We start from the raw sequence: 17,900 nt of genomic DNA, 5'->3' as shown, positions 1-17,900 counted from the left end.
AGGAGAAGAAGACTTCAGGATGATGCAATATAAGAAGGACTCAGCCTGTTAGCTTTGATGATGGAGAAGCAAAGCCAAGAACTGAGGAACATAGGCAGCCTTGAGAAGCTGGAAAAGGCAAGGAAACTCTGCCCTAGAGACCTCAGTAAGGGATGCAACCTGGCCCAAGCTGGATTTTAGCCCAGTGAGATCCACATGGGACTTCCAAATTATAGTCTTGAAAGTAAAAAATACGTATTGTTTTTAAGCCACAAAAAAAATGTATTGTTTAAAGTCTGTGTTGATTTGTTAAAGCAGCAATAGTATAAAATTATTTTTGCTAAAAAGTTAAACTTGAATATAATGAACCAGAGATCAAATTATCAACATTCACTGGATCATGGAGAAAGTGAAAGAGTTCCAGAAAAGCATATACTTCTGCTTCATTGACTACCTAAAGCCTTTGACTGTGTAGATCACAACAAACTGTGGAAAATTCTTAAAGACATGGGAGTACCAGGCCACCTTACCTACCTCCTGAGAAACCTATATGCAGGTCATAAGCAACAGTTAGAATTAGACATGGAACAACTGATTGGTTAAAAATTGGGAAAGGAGTACGTCAAGGCAGCATACCGTCACCCTGCTTACTTAACTTATATGCAGAGTGCGTTCTCCTGCATGCTCAGTCGATTAGTCATATCTGACTCTCTGCGATGCTGTGGACTGTAGCCTGCCAGGCTCCTCTGTCCATGGGATTCTCCAGGCAAGAATACTGGAGTGGGTTGCCATGACCTCTTCAAGGGGATCTTCCCAACTCAGAGATCAAACTTGATTCTCTTATGTCTCCTGCATTGGCAGGTGGGTTCTTTACTGCTAGCGCCACCTGGGAAGCCTGTATATGCAGAGTACATCATGTGAAATCCCGGGTTGGATGAATCAACCAAAAACTGAAATCAAGATTGCTGGGAGAAATATCAACAACCTCATATGCAGATGATACACCACTCTAATTGCAGAAAGTGAAGAGGAACTAAAGAAACTCTTGAGGAGAGTGAAAAGGCTGGCTTGAAACTCAACATTAAAAAACTAAGATCATGGCATCTGGTCCCATCACATTATGTCAAATAGAAGAGGGAAAAAATGGAAGCAGTGACAGATTTTCTTTTCTTGGGCTCCAAAATCATTGCAGATGAGGACCACAGCCATGAAATTCAAAGATGCTTGCTCCTTGAAAGGAAAGATATAAAAACCTAGACAGCATATTAAAAAGCAAAGGCATTACTTGGCTGACAAAGGTCCAAATAGTCAAAGCTATGGTTTTTCCTGTAGTCATGTATGAATGCCAGAGTTGGACCATAAAGAAGGCTGAGCGCCAAAGAACTGATGCTTTCAAATCGTGGTGCTAGAGAAGACACTTGAGAGTCCCTTGGACTGCAAGGAGATCAAATCAGTCCATCCTAAAGGAAATCAGTCCTGAATATTCATTGGAAGAACTGATGCTAAAGCTGAAGCTCCAATACTTTGACCACCTAATGGGAAAAACTGACTTATTGGTAAAGTCCCTGATTCTGGGAAACACTGAAGGCAAAAGAAAAAGGGGCAACAGAGGATGAGATGGTTAGATAGTATCATGGACTCAATGGACACGAATTTGAGAAAACTGGGAGACAGTGGCGAACAGAGGAGCCTGGCATGCTACAGTCCATGGGGTTGCAAAGAAAAGACACAACTTAGTGACTGGATAACAACAACAAACAATATGCCTCTTATTTCTCTTTTTACAATTTCCATTTACAGGAAACATATGGGATAAATGAGCATACCAAATGATGCTTGCAGAAGGCAGTCAAATTTAAAATGTGGCATACTCTACAGCTCAAATTGCTTAGGCTTCTGGCACAATGTCAATGTCATGAGGGAAAATCCAGGAGAGGGAACTCTTTCAAATTAGAAGAAACTCAGGAGACAAAAGAACCAAATATAACCTTGTATCTTATTTGAAAACTGATCCAAACAAATCAACTGCAAAATATAGTTTGTACAATAGTTGGGAAAATTTTACAATGGGCTATATCATAAATGGAATTATTGTCAATTTATAAGGAATACCATTAGTGGTTTTGTAATGTTATACAAGAAAATGTACAGCTTTTTTAAGAGATGCAAACTGAAGTATATAGGAGTAAAATGAAATGATGTTGGGTTTTTACTTGTAAATTTTTTAAGAAAGGGAAGAAAGAAAGAGAAAGAATGAAAAGAAGAAAGGGACTGAAGGAGAAGGGAGAAGGAGGGAGGAAGGAAAAAAGGAAGGAAGCAATAAAAGATAAAAAAGGAAAGAAAAATTGGTACAGCATATATACCCAAATCGTGATAATTGCTGGTTTCTATTTGTTAATAATAGCCACAGCCTTGTCTAACTCAATGAAACTATGAGCCATGCTGTGCAATCCAAGTCTCTGCCACAACCAGTAATGCTGAAGAAGCTGAAGTTGAAGAGTTCTGTGAAGACCTACAAGACCTTCTAGAACTAACACCCAAAAAGGATGTCTTTTTCATTATATGGGACTGGAATGCAAAAGTAGGAAGTCAAGAGATACCTGGAATAACAGGTAAATTTGGCCTTGGAGTACAAAATGAAGCAGGGCAAAGGCTAACACAGTTTTGCCAAGAGAACACACTGGTCATAACAAACACTCTCTTCCAACAACACAAGAAAAGGCTCTACACATGGACATCACCAGATGGTCAATACCAAAATCAGGTTGATTATATTCCTTGCAGCCAAAGATGGAGAAGCTCTATACAGTCAGCAAAAACAAGACCAGGAGCTGACTGTGGCTCAGATCATGAACTCCTTATTGCCAAACTCAGACTTAAGTTGAAGACAGTAGAGAAAACCACTAGATCATTCAGGTATGACCTAAATCAAATCCCTTACAATTATACGTGGAAGTGACAAGTAGATTCCAGGGATTAGATCTGATCGACAGAATGCCTGAAGAACTATGGATGAAGATTTGTGACATTGTACAGGAGGCAGTGATCAAGACCATCCTCAAGAAAAAGAAATGGAAAAAGGCAAGATGATTGTCTGAGGAGGTCTTACAAATAGCTGTGAAAAGAACAGAAGCCAAAGACAAAGGAGAAAGGGAAAGATATACCCATTTGAATGCAGAGTTCCAAAGAAGAGCAAGGAGAGATAAGAAAGCCTTCCTCAGAGATCAATACAAAGAAATAGAGGAAAACAATAGAATGGGAAAGACTAGAGATCTTTTCAAGCAAATTAGAGATATCAAATGAACATTTCATGCAAAGATGGGCACAATAAAGGACAGAAATGGTATGGACCTAAGAGAAGCAAAAGATATTAAGGAGAGGTGGCAAGAATACACAGAAGAACTATACAAAAAAGACCCTTATGACTCAGATAACCACAATGGTGTGATCACTCACCCAGAGCCAGACATCCTGGAATGCCAAGTCAAGTGGGCCTTAGGAAGCATCACTACGAACAAAGCTAGTGGAAGTGATGGAATTCCAGTTAAGCTATTTCAAATCCTAAAAGATGATGCTGTGGCTGCACTCATTATGCTGGCAAATTTGGAAACTCAGCAGTGGCCACAGGCCTGGAAAAGGTCAGTTTTCATTCCAATCCCAAAGAAAGACAATGCCAAAGAATGCTCAAACTACCGCACAGTTGCACTCATCTCACATGCTAGCAAAGGAATGCTCAAAATTCTCCAAGCCAGGCTTCAACAGTGTGTGAACTGTGAACTTCCAGATGTTCAAGCTGGATTTAGAAAAGGCAGAGGACTCAGAGATCAAATTGCCAACATCCGTTGGATCATTGAAAAAACAAAAGAGTTCCAGAAAAACATCTACTTCTGCTTTATTGATTATGCCAAAGCCTTTGACTGTGTGGATCACAACAAACTGTGGAAAATTCTTCAAGAGATGGGAATACCAGACCACCTGATCTGCCTCTTGGGAAATCTGTATGCAGGTCAGGAAGCAACAGTTAGAACTGGACATGGAACAACAGACTGGTTCCAAATCGGGAAAGGAGTACATCAAGGCTGTATACTGTCACCCTGTTTATTTAAATTATATGCAGAGTACATCATGCGAAATGCTGGGCTGGATGAAGCACAAGGTGGAATCAAGATTGCTGGGAGATATATCAATAACCTCAGATATGCAGATTACAGCACCCTAATGGCAGAAAGTGAAGAACTAAAGAGCCTCTCTAAAAAGTCTCTTGATGAAAGTGAAACAGTGAAAAGTTGGCTTAAAACTCAACATTAGAAAACTAAAATCATGGCATCCATGATGGGCGGTCAATCCGAAGTGATCCCGATGGACGATCCGAAGTGATTGTCCCATCACTTCATGGCAAATAGATGGAGAAACAATGGAAACAAAGAGAGACTTTTGGGGGGGGGGATCCCCAAAATCACTGCAGATGGTGACTGCAGCCATGAAATTAAAAGACGCTTGCTCCTTGGAAGAAAAGCCATGACCAAGCTGGACAGTGTATTAAAAAGCAGAGATGTTACTTTGCCAACAAAGGTCCGTCTAGTCAAGGCTATGGTTTTTCCAGTGGTCATGTATGGATGTGAGAGTTGGACTAAGGAAAGCTGAGTACCAAAGCATTGATGCTTTTGAACTGTGGTATTGGAGAAAATTCTTGAGTGTCCCTTGGACAGCAAGGAGATCCAATCAGTCAATCCTAAAGGAAATCAGTCCTGAATATTCTTTGGAAGGACTGATGTTGAAGCTGAATATTCTGGCCACCTGATAGGAAGAACTGACTCACTGGAAAAGACTCTGATGGGGGGAAAGATTTAAGGCGGGAGCAGACAGAGACGACAGAGGATGAGATGGTTGGATGGCATCATCGACTCAATGGACATGAATTTGAGTATGTTCTGGGAGTTGGTGATGAACCGGGAAGCCTGGCGTGCTGCAATTCATGGGGCTGCAAATAGTTGGACGTGACTGAGCAACCGAACTGAACTTAACTGATTTGTTTGTTTGAAATGCTTCATATGAAAACATTTTTAAAGAAAGAAAAAACACTTCCAAGGGAATCACTTTTTCATGAAATCATAGTGCTTGGAGTGTTTCTTTGCCTTCCAAGGCAATTTTACCACATGAGGATCACAGTTAAGGCCAACCCTAAATAAAATTATGAGATTAGTATTGTTTACACTCAGAGCTCCTGTTACAGTAGAACTTTCTAGTGTTCCTGATCATAAAGCCTCTGAGGGAAAATTTTTGATAATTTCACTCCTATTAAGGTATAAATGACTACTTTTGTAAATAAACTAAGAATATTTTAAATAAAAAATTTCAGACTGTGGAATACATAGCACCATTAACATTATTTTTGTTTTGTTTTGAATGAGGGTACTTTTTCTTGAATTACTTAACAAACTTGACTAAGCTGCCTAAGGTAGTTTAAGAGAATTAAATTTACATGAACCAGAAACCGTGTGTTATCCATTCCCAACCAGAGAGTAGACTAATTTTAACTTCATCAGCGTATAAAGGGGCATGGTAGAGATCTTAGGTGACTTTGAATATAAAGGACCTGACGCTGACCTGCCTGGTTTTAATACCTGTATCACCACTTACTGGCTGTGTGACCTGGGCTAAGTTATCTAGTATCTCATGCCTCAACTTCCTCATCTGTAATGGGGCTCATAGCTGCTGCTGCTGCTGCTAAGTCACTTCAGCCGTGTCCAACTCTGTGCGACCCCATAGACAGCAGCCCACCCAGCTCCCCCTTCCCTGGGATTCTCCAGGCAAGAACACTGGAGTGGGTTGCCATTTCCTTCTCCAATGCATGAAAGTGAAAAGTGAAAGTAAAGTCGCAGCCTACCAGGCTCCTCCATCCATGGGATTTTCCAGGTGAGAGTACCGGAGTGGGGTGCTATTGCCTTCTCCGGGGCTCACAGCAGTACCAACCTAAACAATGGTTGTAAAAATTAATTAAGTTAATACATAGAAAGCAGGTAGAGCAGTATTCTCACCTAAAAAGCATTCAGTAAATATTAACCTATTATCTCTGACACTCCTTTCTACAGGAATAATTAAGAACCAATTAGCCACTATGTTTTTCAGAAATAAGGTGTCTGAATAAGTGAGAAGGTCATTATTCTGAGAAAATGGCTACTTCTTGGCTAATATTATGGTACAAGATCCATGTATTTGCCAAGCAATTAGTGCCTACTTGTTATTACTTGTTACCTTGTACAGAGTTTCTGAATGAAGCAAAAAGACTGAAACTTCTTCCTTCGGAAGAAGTAATCAAACAAAAAAATACCAAAACACTTTTAAAGTGATTTCGATCTAGCTCTTTTCTTCACTCCAAAATATTCAAAACTCTGTAGTTCATCAATCCACCCACTTCCGCTCGAAATTCGAAGCTCTGCTCCTACAATCTTACTTCCTTTTCCCACCTCATACAACTTTATAGGTTTATACGCAGACCTCTGCAATATTACTGACATTGCTCTGCTAAAGTTCAAGGGCAGTTATATGAGCCACTCCCTGGATTAGAAGGGAAAGGAGTCTTCTAGAGGCTGTACACACCCTTTGCAGGGAGCTCAGGAGTGTTGTTAACTCCTATGATTTTACTAATTTCTTTCCTCAAGACACTTTGTGACCCCGTGGATTGTAGCCCGCCAGGCTCCTCTGTCCATGGAATTCTCCAGGCAAGAATATTGGAGTGGGTTGCCATTTCCTTTTCCAAGGGATCTTCCCAACCCAGGGATCGAACCCAGGTCTCCCACATTGCAAGCAGACTCTTTACCGACTGAGCCACCAGGGAAGGCTTCCTCAACACTCACACCCCCAATTTTTCTTGCCCAAAGCAGGTAAGTGAGGGAGTGTGACTCGCCGCAGGAAAGGGCCAGTGAACTTGTCTTTCCTGGGGGGGGGAAAGCGCTGACATCCAGGAAGATAAAGTGCTGAGAGACTGCACTTGCCGATTTGAACGCTGCTCTCAATAAAGCATTTATTTACATGACTGGTTAGTACCAACCAGAAAGCAGAGGGACAGGGCTAAAGGGCAGAATCGGTGAGTCCCGGCGGACAGTTCGCTCCCTGGGCAATAGGGGTCGGAGTGCCTGCTGGCGGAGGTAAACAGAGCTACCACGCTTGCGCAAACCCTCCCAGGTCACGTGCCGGCTCCGGCCCGGCCTCTGACATTCTCTTGAATTGAGGGCTGGCGGCCCTAAGGGACCGTCAACAAACAGACGAGAGGCCGTCAACCTTTTCCTTTAGGGGGCGGATTCCGGGTAGGAGCCGAGCTTTCGGTTGGAAACGCCCCCTTCTTCTTGAGGCGGGGAAGTGAGACCTTGTCCTGGGCCTGCGTGGTGGCGCCGTGCTGCTTTGGGACATGGCCCGCTGTGGGGAGGATAGCGCGCCCCCCGGGGTACTTCTGGGATCCCCCGGAGTTTGCAGTAAGGGGTTGCAAAAGAAGGGACCCTGTGAGCGGCGCCGGCTGAAGGCGATGGTGTCGGAGCAGCTCAGCCAGGATCTGCTCAGGTAGGAGGAGGCGGGAACTCAGTCTCCTTCCGTTCTAAACGCTCCCCTCTCTGGACCAGAAACTGTGGCTCTTTCTCTGTTTCTCCATCCCTCCCTTCTTTGTTCTCCCCGCCTCGGGCCCCCGAGGGAGGCTCTCTTGTCTCTTCACTAACTGGCGGGTTCGCTCCGCTTGTATAACCAATCCGGAGACCAAGTACCAGGTTCTAGAGGAAAAGCAAACTATCATAATTCTGTGCGGCATCAGTTGATGCCAAAATACTCCCAACACGGGCAGACTTAGGTCTTGAAAGGCTTTCGCTAATGTCGGGTGGACCCAGGTTTCGGGGTCCTGAAATACAACTTTATATAAGCTTAAACGAATACTCGACGTCTCCCGGCAACTCCCAGCTCCCGTGAGGACTTAAGCAAATGCAGAGTTGTTGTGAAGCTTAACTCAGGCTGTGATGAATCTCGGGAGAGTTATCCCTGTTTTTAAAGAAAATGAAGCTCAGAAATATTCCCTAGTTTCTATTTCTACCAAAACAGTGATTCTTGAACTTTAGTGTGCATCAGAATCACCTGGAGAGCTTAGCTATACTGGGGCCCAGACCCTTGTTCTGGTACAATTGGTCTGGGATGGGGCCTGAGATTTTTAAATGTCTAACGAGGTCCTAGGTGACTTTTGCGTTTTTAACGAGGTCCCGTAGGGTCGCAAAGTCGGACATGACTGAAGCAACTTAGCAGGCATGCACCCCAGGGAATGCTGATGCTGCTGGCCTGGGTCTCTGGTTGAGAACTACTCAACCAGTGTACACCTAATTACTGTCAATACTAATAACTAACAGTTGTGCAAAATTTAAAAGTACTTACTGTGGCTCACAATTAAAGCTCCAGAAGCTATTAATATAAACTGAACTTTATAAAGTTAAAAGAAAAGTTATTTTTTTTTTTTTTTAAAGAAAAGTCCTTTTAATGTGGGCATTTCCATGAGAGATTCTGCCTTGTCTCCACCACTCAGGGAATTGATGTAAAAGACAGAAAAATAAAGAGTGAAGTTGTTCTGCTTCTAGAATGAATCTCTAAGGATGAGGCAGCCTTTTCTTTTTTTTTTTTTGAGGCAGCCTTTTCTTAAGTGGCTTTATTCTTCTGGCTGTATTGTTAGCTCTGAAGTTGTCATGAATTTAAGGAAGGTAATACACCTAGTTTATATAAAAATGAAGTTAAAAGTATAGCAGGTGATGGATTTTGCCCTAGAGTAACTATAGCATTTATGGAGACTTAGTTGTACTTCCCAGTAGAGAGGAACCAACTCCAACAATAAATTTGATAATAAAGAAAGTATAGCAGATGAACAATTTATCCTCATTCTTGCAGCAAATATGGATAGGATCCTGAACTCCCAAGTTCTTGTTACAAGGAAAGGTTTTGTTTTTAAAACAACAAAAAATTTTCATATGCTCACCCAGCCACCTTGAATGCTATGTTAAATTCATCTTCAAGCACAGCAATATCATTGATTAATTCTACAAATATTAATGAAGTAGCAAGCACCCCCCATGTACTTAACACTGTATTACATTTTAAAGAATCAAAGGTTAGTAAGATACGATTTTGATATTATGCTTGCACTCTGTAGTGAGAGAGATAATAGCCAAACAAAAGGAATGGGGAAGGGGGTGATGTGGGTGAGGCTTTATAGGTGATGGTTGAGTGATCTCTTGGGGATTGATTAAAAATTTATTACGTAGAAATTAGGAAAGGAGAAGTTGGAGAGTATCTAAGGGAGGAGAATGGCTTTTATAAGGGCATAGAGATTTGGAAGAACTTAATTTTTTGGGGGGGAAGCAAGTTATATTGGATTGTACCAAACAGCAAGGAACAGAGACACCTCTGGGTTACCTGAGGCAATAGGATATATGGAGAAGTGAGGAAAAATGGGAAACAGTTTCAGTTGTCAAAAAGCTAGATTTGATGTAGAATTGGAAAATTGATTGGGATATGACAACAATTCTCTTGTAAGACCTCACTGAGATATGGATGATTGTTCAAGACAATTGTAATAAAAATACCTAATACTTACTACCATCCTACTGGACACTGGACTGACATGCAATGTTTTATTTATTCCACTGTGAGGTAAATCTTGTTGCTGGTCAAATTTAATGGATAAGGAAACTAAGCATCAAGTTCAGTTCTGTTCAGTCGCTCTGTCGTGTCCGACTCTTTGTGACCCTATGGACTGCAGCACACCAGGCTTCCCTGTCCATCACTAACTCCCGGAGCCTGCTCAAACTCATGTCCATTGAGTCAGTGATGCCATCCAAACAACTTATCCTCTATAGTCCCCTTCTTCTGCCTTCAATCTTTCCCAGCATCAGGTCTTTTCAAATGAGTCAGCTTTTTGCATCAGGTAGCCAAAGAATAGGAGTTTCAGCTTCAACATCAGTCCTTCCAATGAATATTCAGGACTGATTTCCTTTAGGATGGACTGGTTGGATCTCCTTGCAGTCCAAGGGACTCTCAAGAGTCTTCTCCAACCCCACAGTTCAAAAGTATCAATTCTTCGGCACTCAACTTTGTTTATAGTCCAACTCTCACATCCATACATGACTACTGGAAAAACCATAGCCTTGACTAGACGGACCTTTGTTGGCAAAGTAATGTCTCTGCTCATGCTGTCTAGGTTGGTCATAACTTTCCTTCCAAGGAGTAAGCATCTTTTTATTTCATGACTGCAGTCACCATCTGCAGTGATTTCGGAGCCCCCCAAAATAAAGCCTGCCACTGTTTCCACTGTTTCTCCATCTATTTGCCATGAAGTGATGGGACCGGATGCCATGATCTTAGTTTTCTGAATGTTGAGCTTGAAGCCAACTTTTTACTGTTTCACTTTCATCAAGAGGCTCTTTAGTTCGCCACTTTCTGCCATTAGGGTGGTATCATCTGCATATCTGAGGTTATTGATATTTCTCCCGGCAATCTTGATTCCAGTTTGTGCTTCATCCAGCCCAGCATTTTGCATGATGTACTCTGCATATAAGTTAAATAAGCACAGTGACAATATACAGCCTTGATGTACTCCTTTTCCTATTTGGAACCAGTCTGTTGTTCCATGTCCAGTTCTAACTGTTGCTTCCTGACCCACATACAGATTTCTCAGGAGGAGGTCAGGTGGTCTGGTATTCCCATCTCTTTCAGAATTTTCTAGTTTATTGTGATCCATACAGTCAAAGGCTTTGGCATAATCAATAAAGCAGAAGTAGATGTTTTTCTGTAACTCTCTTGCTTTTTTGATGATCCAGAGGATGTTGGCAATTTGATCTGTGGTTCTTCTGCCTTTTCTAAAACCAGCTTGAACATCTGAAAGTTCATCTGGAATATGCCAGCAAATTTGGAAAACTCAGCAGTGGCCACAGGAATGGAAAAGGTCAGTTTTCATTCCATCCCTAAGAAAGGCAATGCCAAAGAATGCTCAAACTACTGCACAATTGCACTCATCTCACATGCTAGCAAAGTAATGCTCAAAATTCTCCAAGCCAGGCTTCAAGAGTACCTGAACCATGAACTTCCAGATGTTCAAGCTGGTTTTAGAAAAGGGAGAGGAAGCAAAGCATCAAGAGAAGTGGTTAAGTCTGAGTAAGAACCTTGACAGTCTGGTTCCAGGGACATTAAAGTGACTTGCCCAAGGTCTCATGGCCTGAATAGAGACCCAGTCAGTCTTCTTTCTCTAAAGTATGGTAGTTATGTGAAATGATCTTCCAGTATCTTTATTCCTTCATTACTGCTTCTCTCCTTACCCATTCCCTTTTCTTACTATACCTTGGATTTTCTTTGAAACTCCCTTAAGAGTTCTATCAGTTGGCTCTTGATTATTATAGAATATCTCTGCTAGAGTTCACTTGTTTAACTACCACATTGGCTAATGGTTAACCTTGGCTCAGTCGATTGTCCATTCAGAGGTGACTAAGAGCTTCAGGGACATGTGGCACAATTTGGTAGCTTTATTTGGGAGGGGACTGTGGTATGGCAAGCAAAGTGACAGTAGATGAGGGTGAATGGGTAAAACTAAGACTAGATCATAGAGACCTTTCTTCAGTGAAGAATTTGGAATGTATTCTGGAAGCAGTGGAGAATCATTGATATTTTAAAAATAGAAGATTTGCATAATTAGATCTTGAATTGAGGAAAGAAATTGGAAAAAAATAAAAGGAAACCAACTAGATTTTGTGATAGTCAGGGGATACATAATGGCAGTGAAAAAGGAAAAGATAAAATGGATTTCTGTGCAGTTCATGAGCATGGTGACCAATTACATGTGGAAACACAGAGAAACAGAAGATGGTGCTGAATCTTAGGACATTCAAAAGGGAGGAGGAGGGTGAATATTCAGGAAGCCTTATCCAGGGGACAATTGAAAATATGTCTGGAGTTTAGGAGGGAAGTTAGCATAGAAGATAAAATGAGTGGTGACATCACCAGCACCCAGCTGTTTAAGCTAAATATGAGAGAGATCCTAGATTACTTCCTTTTTTTTTTTTTTTAAGATCATTATGATTTTTTTTCATTTATTTTTATTAGTTGGAGGCTAATTACTTTACAATGTTGTAGTGGTTTTTGCCATATATTAACATGAATCAGCCATGGATTTACATGTGTTCCCCATCCTGATCCCCCCTCCCACCTCCTCCCCATCCCATCCCCCTGGGTCTTCCCAGCACACCAGCCCTGAGCACTTGTCTCATGCATCCAACCTGGGCTGGCGATCTGTTTCACACTTGATAATATACATGTTTCAATGCTATTCTCTCAGATCATCCCACCCTCACCTTCTCCCACTGAGTCCAAAAGTCTGTTCTATACATCTGTGTCTCTTTTTCTGTCTTGCATATAGGGTTATCGTTACCATCTTTTTAAATTCTGTATATATGCATTAGTATACCGTATTGGTGTTTATCTTTCTGGCTTTCTTCACTCTGTATAATGGGCTCCAGTTTCATCCATCTCATTAGAACTGATTCAAATGTATTCTTTTTAAGGGCTGAGTAATATTCCATTGTGTATATGTACCATAGCTTTCTTATCCATTCGTCTGCTGATGGGCATCTAGGTTGCTTCCATGTCCTGCCTATTATAAACAGTGCTGTGATGAACATTGGGGTACACATGTCTCTTTGAGATCTGGTTTCCTCAGTGTGTATGCCCAGGAGTGGGATTGCTGGGTCATATGGCAGTTCTGTTTCCAGTTTTTTAAGGAATCTCCACACTGTTCTCCATAGTGGCTGTATTAGTTTGCATTCCCACCAACAGTGTAAGAGGGTTCCCTTTTCTCCACACCCTCTCCAGCATTTATTGCTTGTAGACATTTGGATAGCAGCCATTCTGACTGGCAGGTAATGGTACCTCATTGTGGTTTTGATTTGCATTTCTCTGATAATGAGTGATGTTGAGCATCTTTTCATGTGTTTGTTAGCCATCTGTATGTCTTCTTTGGAGAAATATCTGTTTAGTTCTTTGGCCCATTTTTTAATTGGGTCATTTATTTTTCTGGAATTGAGCTGCAGGAGTTGCTTGTACATTTTTGAGATTAATCCTTTGTCTGTTGCTTCGTTTGCTGTTATTTTCTCCCATTCTGAAGGCTGTCTTTTCACCTTGCTTATAGTTTCCCTAGGTTATTTCCTTACCTTCACCTTCTGCATCCAGTTACCAACTCCTGCCATTTTATTACCTAAATATATTTTAAGTTAATCCCTCATTTTCTGTCACCATTGTTTCTCTCCTGGCTCAAGCCATGTACATCATTCATTTGTGTTGTGCAGTAGGTTTTCTCCCTCCAGTCTCATTTTCCCCTGATTCCTTTTCTACACAATAATAGATGATATTTTGAAAAATAAAATTGCCCATGTTGTGAACTATTTGGTCATTCCCCTTCAGCTGTGAGATAGAGTTAAGCTCTTTGCCTCTTACTCATCTTTATCCCTGCATCTTCATCTGTCACTTCTTACCTCTCAGTACTCTATTGACCAGTTTGTAGCTCCACACTCACACAAACCTTTGTAAGGAACATGGAGGCAGGAATCCCTCCTACTTTGCATTGCTTTCTTGACCAACTCTTACTCAGCCTTTAAAATTCCATATGGTTTTCCTGTCCTCTATAAGGTCTTCTCTTATAACTGTCCCTGAAAAAATTTTACTGGTTTGTCCTATTGAATATTTCATACTTTTTAATTTCCAGACCTGGCCTCCATCTCTTCTATAAACTCCTTGAGGGCAGATACTATGTTTTAGTCATCTTTGTGTCTCCAGTGTTTAGTTCATGTTACACACTCAATAAATCTTTAGTGAGAAATTTGGTTTAATCAGTGGACTAAAATGCTTTTGATAGGTGAATACAGTACCTGACAGAGAAATAAGATGCAAGGAAGCTGGGTCTGGATACCACTGAGCCTTTCCTCCAACCTATCCTTCTACTAGGGTTTATTATTAGATGAACCATAAACCTCCCCTTAGTCAGATATTGTTACTTGTAACAGATAACAAGGGCTTCCCTGGTGGCTCAGTGGTAAAGAATCCTGCTGGTAATGCAAGAGACTCAGTCTGATTGCTGGGTCAGGAAGATCCCTTGGAGAAGGAAATGACAACGCACTCCAGTATTCTTGCCTGGGAGAGCCTATGGACAGAGGAACCTGATGGGCTACAGTCCATGGGGTCGCAAAACAGACCCAACTTAGCAACTAAACAACAGCAACAGATAACAGGATATAACAGGATCCAAGTGGTTTTATATAATGAAAAGCACTGTATTTTCAGGTTAACATTTTAAAAAACACATTAACTTTTTTTATTTGACAAATACTTATGAGCATCTATTATAAACAAGGCAGATTCCCTAATGAGCTGTATGGCTGTCAGCTCCCCCAAGTAAATGCTTGTTTATTTATTTGGAGAGGAGCAGGGGAAGGGTAGAAGATGGGTGGAAAGGAGAATAAATGGAGTATTTGTACAATTTGAGTTTTCATTAATGTTTGGAAAATCAGTACATTTTTGTGTAAATTTAACAATCACTTATGAAAATAATTTATTAAAATAGTAACTAAAATGCATCTTGTTTGGTCATTGTTTCCAAGGTTCTAAAAGCTTTGTGCTCTGAAACATTTGTTTTGTTTAGGGTAAAATACAACAAAATCCAAAAAGCAGATATTGAGCTATCTAATGAAGATACACAGTTTTTGCCTTTAGGGAGTTCATTATCTGGTAGGGAGAAAGATATATAAAAATAATAATGATGTGATGACAGAAGTGCTATAGAGGTATGTACTGAGGGACCAGAGGAAGGAGCCATTAACTGAGTCTTGGGGGAGTGTGTCAAAGGCAACATTCTAAGCTTTTACTGTAATGGATGTCTTTATCCATACTTGTACCTCCTGTAGTGTTTTAGTGTGATCAGCAGTTATATCCTGCAATACAGAAGTCCTCTGAGAATGCATAATGTTGGTAATGTTATGTAATATGAACTATTATTTAATGTTTGCAGAGTAAAAATACAGAGTTAGCACACAGAAAAAGAGATAGATGACAGTTTTCTCTTATGATACTGATTTCTGTTCTTCTGTCACTTTACATGACAGCTTTACCATAACTATGTCTGCACATTAGCTATTGTCCACACTGAATGGGCTTTCCACATCAGTCCATCATTTTGATAATAGATTAGAGCATGATTAGTTCTGTTTTTTTTTTGGGGGGGGGTGGTCGATGAAAAAAGGCTTAAATGTCACATTCTTGACAGCTAAGCCTGCATTTCAGACTTGTATTTAACAATGGAACACAATAGTGTACCCGTTTCTTACCACATCTGGTTTGCTGTTTACTTTTTTGGCTTCAGTTTTAGTAAGATTTTTAAAAGTTGATTCAATAGTCAGTGAACACATGACTTTGTGTTCTCTTTCCAAAATAAATCTAAAGTATGTACATTTTAAAGGAAAATCAAACTATGTAGAAGAGAATTTTATTGTTAGAAGGAATTGAAAAGATATTTTTTGAAAAAGTAGTCTTTTTCAGTGTAATTACCCTTGTTTTCATTATAAATTTTAGAAAATTGCATTCTAAACCAACATTAAACAATGTTCTTTGAATGAGTTGAGAATAAACTCATTTTCATATTATTTTGTTATCTGTATTTTTAGTTTATGTGTTATTTTAAAAACTTATTTTATAAAAATTAGTGTATTATATATTTCTAAGCATCACTAATTAAACTGTGGTTCCTTTTTATTCCTTATAGGCTTCTAAGAGAAGAAGTGCATACAGATGTTACTTTCTCTATAGGTTGTACTCTGTTCAAAGCACACAAAGCAGTCCTTTTAGCAAGGGTTCCTGATTTCTATTTTCATACTGTTGGACAAACAAATAACTTAAAAAATCATGAACATGTTGCTGTGGAGAACTTTGAAGCTTCAGAATTTAAAACATTTTTACAGTAAGTGCTTTCTTATCTTTTTTTCTCTTACTTAAATCTAGTATGTATTTGTTTATCTTTTAAACATATGTGTCTGTGTATTTCATGTATTTTCATAGCTGTTTTATAACCTAAGAAATTCATTCATTAAAATTCCATATTATCTTAATAATTAGTGTTAGTAGAGTCTAAGTGTTAGTATTAAGAGTTTTTAGAGGATTAGTATTCAGAAAGGCTAATTTCTAATTTGAGATTGATCCTGAGAGAGGAGAAATGGTACCGCTGCCCAGTAATTTGAATGAATTACTCTATGCTGAGGTTTCTTAACCCTGGCACTATTAAGTTGGATAATTCTTTGTTGGGTGGGGGCTGTACTGTGCATTTTAGGATGCTTAGCAGCATCTCTGGCCTTCAGCCACTAGCTGTCATTGGCACTTCTCCTAGCCCTGACCCCAAGTTGTAAATACCAAAATGTCTTCAGAGATTGCCAATTGCCCTCTGTGGGGTAGAATTGCCCCCTGTTGAGAACCATTGCAACATACTGACTTCTGTATTATTGTTATGTAAAGCATTAAATTATATATGTTTACAAAAATATGAGGTCATAACTTTTTAATCTCCTGGCTTGTATGTGGTCAAATTTTTGAAGAAATGACCCAATCAAAAAATGGGCCAAAGAACTAAACAGACATTTCTCCAAAGAAGACATACAGATGGCTAACAAACACATGAAAAGATGCTCAACATCACTCATTATCAGAGAAATGCAAATTAAAACCACAATGAGGTACCATTACCTGCCAGTCAGAATGGCTGCCATCCAAAAGTCTACAAGCAATAAATGCTGGAGAGGGTGTGGAGAAAAGGGAACCCTCTTACACTGTTGGTGGGAATGCAAACTAGTACAGCCACTATGGAAAACAGTGTGGAGATTCCTTCAAAAACTGGAAACAGAACTGCCATATGACCCAGCAATCTCACTCCTGGGCATACACACCGAGGAAACCAGATCTGAAAGAGACACGTGTACCCCAATGTTCATCACAGCACTGTTTATAATAGGCAGGACATGGAAGCAACCTAGATGCCCATCAGCAGATGAATGGATAAGGAAGCTGTGGTACATATACACCATGGAATATTACTCAGCCCTTAAAAAGAATACATTTGAACCAGTCCTAATGAGATGGATGAAACTGGAGCCCATTATACAGAGTGAAGTAAGCCAGAAAGATAAAGACCAATATGGTATACTAACGCATATATATGGAATTTAAAAAGATGGTAACGATAACCCAATATGCAAGACAGAAAAAGAGACACAGATGTATAGAACAGACTTTTGGACTCAGTGGGAGAAGGTGAGGGTGGGATGTTCTGAGAGAAGAGCATTGAAACAAGTATACTATCAAGGGTGAAACAGACCACCAGCCCAGGTTGGATGCATGAGACAAGTGCTCAGGGCTGGTGCACTGGGAAGACCCAGAGGGATGGGATGGGGAGGGAGGCGGGAGCGGGGATCGGGATGGGGAACACATGTAAATCCATGGCTGATTCATGTTAATGTATGGCAAAAACCACTACAATATTGTAAAGTAATTAGCCTCCAACTAATAAAAATAAATGGAAAAAAAATTTTTTTGAAGAGGACATCCATCGAACTTCTTAGTAATTTGGGCTACTCATGTTTGGTGAATTGTCATTAGTTAAATCATGGGAGACACTAAATTAATCCCTGTTCTAATTAAATAGAATTCCATTTTAATGCTTTACTGTTATCTGCATAGATGTGTAATTATTTGACCCTCATTCTTTGCCAAATGTATCCAGAAGGGAAATACTTTCTAAGGTAATTCTTCAGAATTACATCTCTTTTTTTAAAAAATCTATTTCAATTACTTTAGAGGGGACTTTAACACTTTAGAGTTTA

At 40.1% G+C, this 17,900-nt stretch overlaps 1 protein-coding gene across 4 annotated transcripts in view; it reads left to right on the top strand.

Annotated features, from left to right (window-relative positions):
• The first annotated feature begins 7,189 nt into the window (after nt 1-7,189).
• The window catches only part of BTBD8 (BTB domain containing 8), an 89,947-nt gene continuing 79,236 nt past the window's right edge, over nt 7,190-17,900 (top strand). For 2 of the 4 annotated variants that reach the window (XM_043877303.1, XM_043877302.1), the window contains exons 1-2: nt 7,190-7,536; nt 15,797-15,991. In XM_043877303.1, the coding sequence (XP_043733238.1) occupies nt 7,388-7,536; nt 15,797-15,991 (344 nt within the window). In that variant the 5' untranslated portion in view covers nt 7,190-7,387. Of the gene's footprint in view, nt 7,537-10,894; nt 10,943-15,796; nt 15,992-17,900 lie in introns of those variants that run through there. The other 2 variants (XM_043877304.1, XM_043877306.1) reach the window with 2 other exon arrangements.

The sequence above is a fragment of the Cervus elaphus genome, chromosome 20 (genome assembly GCF_910594005.1).
Source record: "Cervus elaphus chromosome 20, mCerEla1.1, whole genome shotgun sequence".
NCBI classification, from domain to species: domain Eukaryota; kingdom Metazoa; phylum Chordata; class Mammalia; order Artiodactyla; family Cervidae; genus Cervus; species Cervus elaphus.
This window is presented reverse-complemented; position numbering and strand designations above follow the sequence as displayed.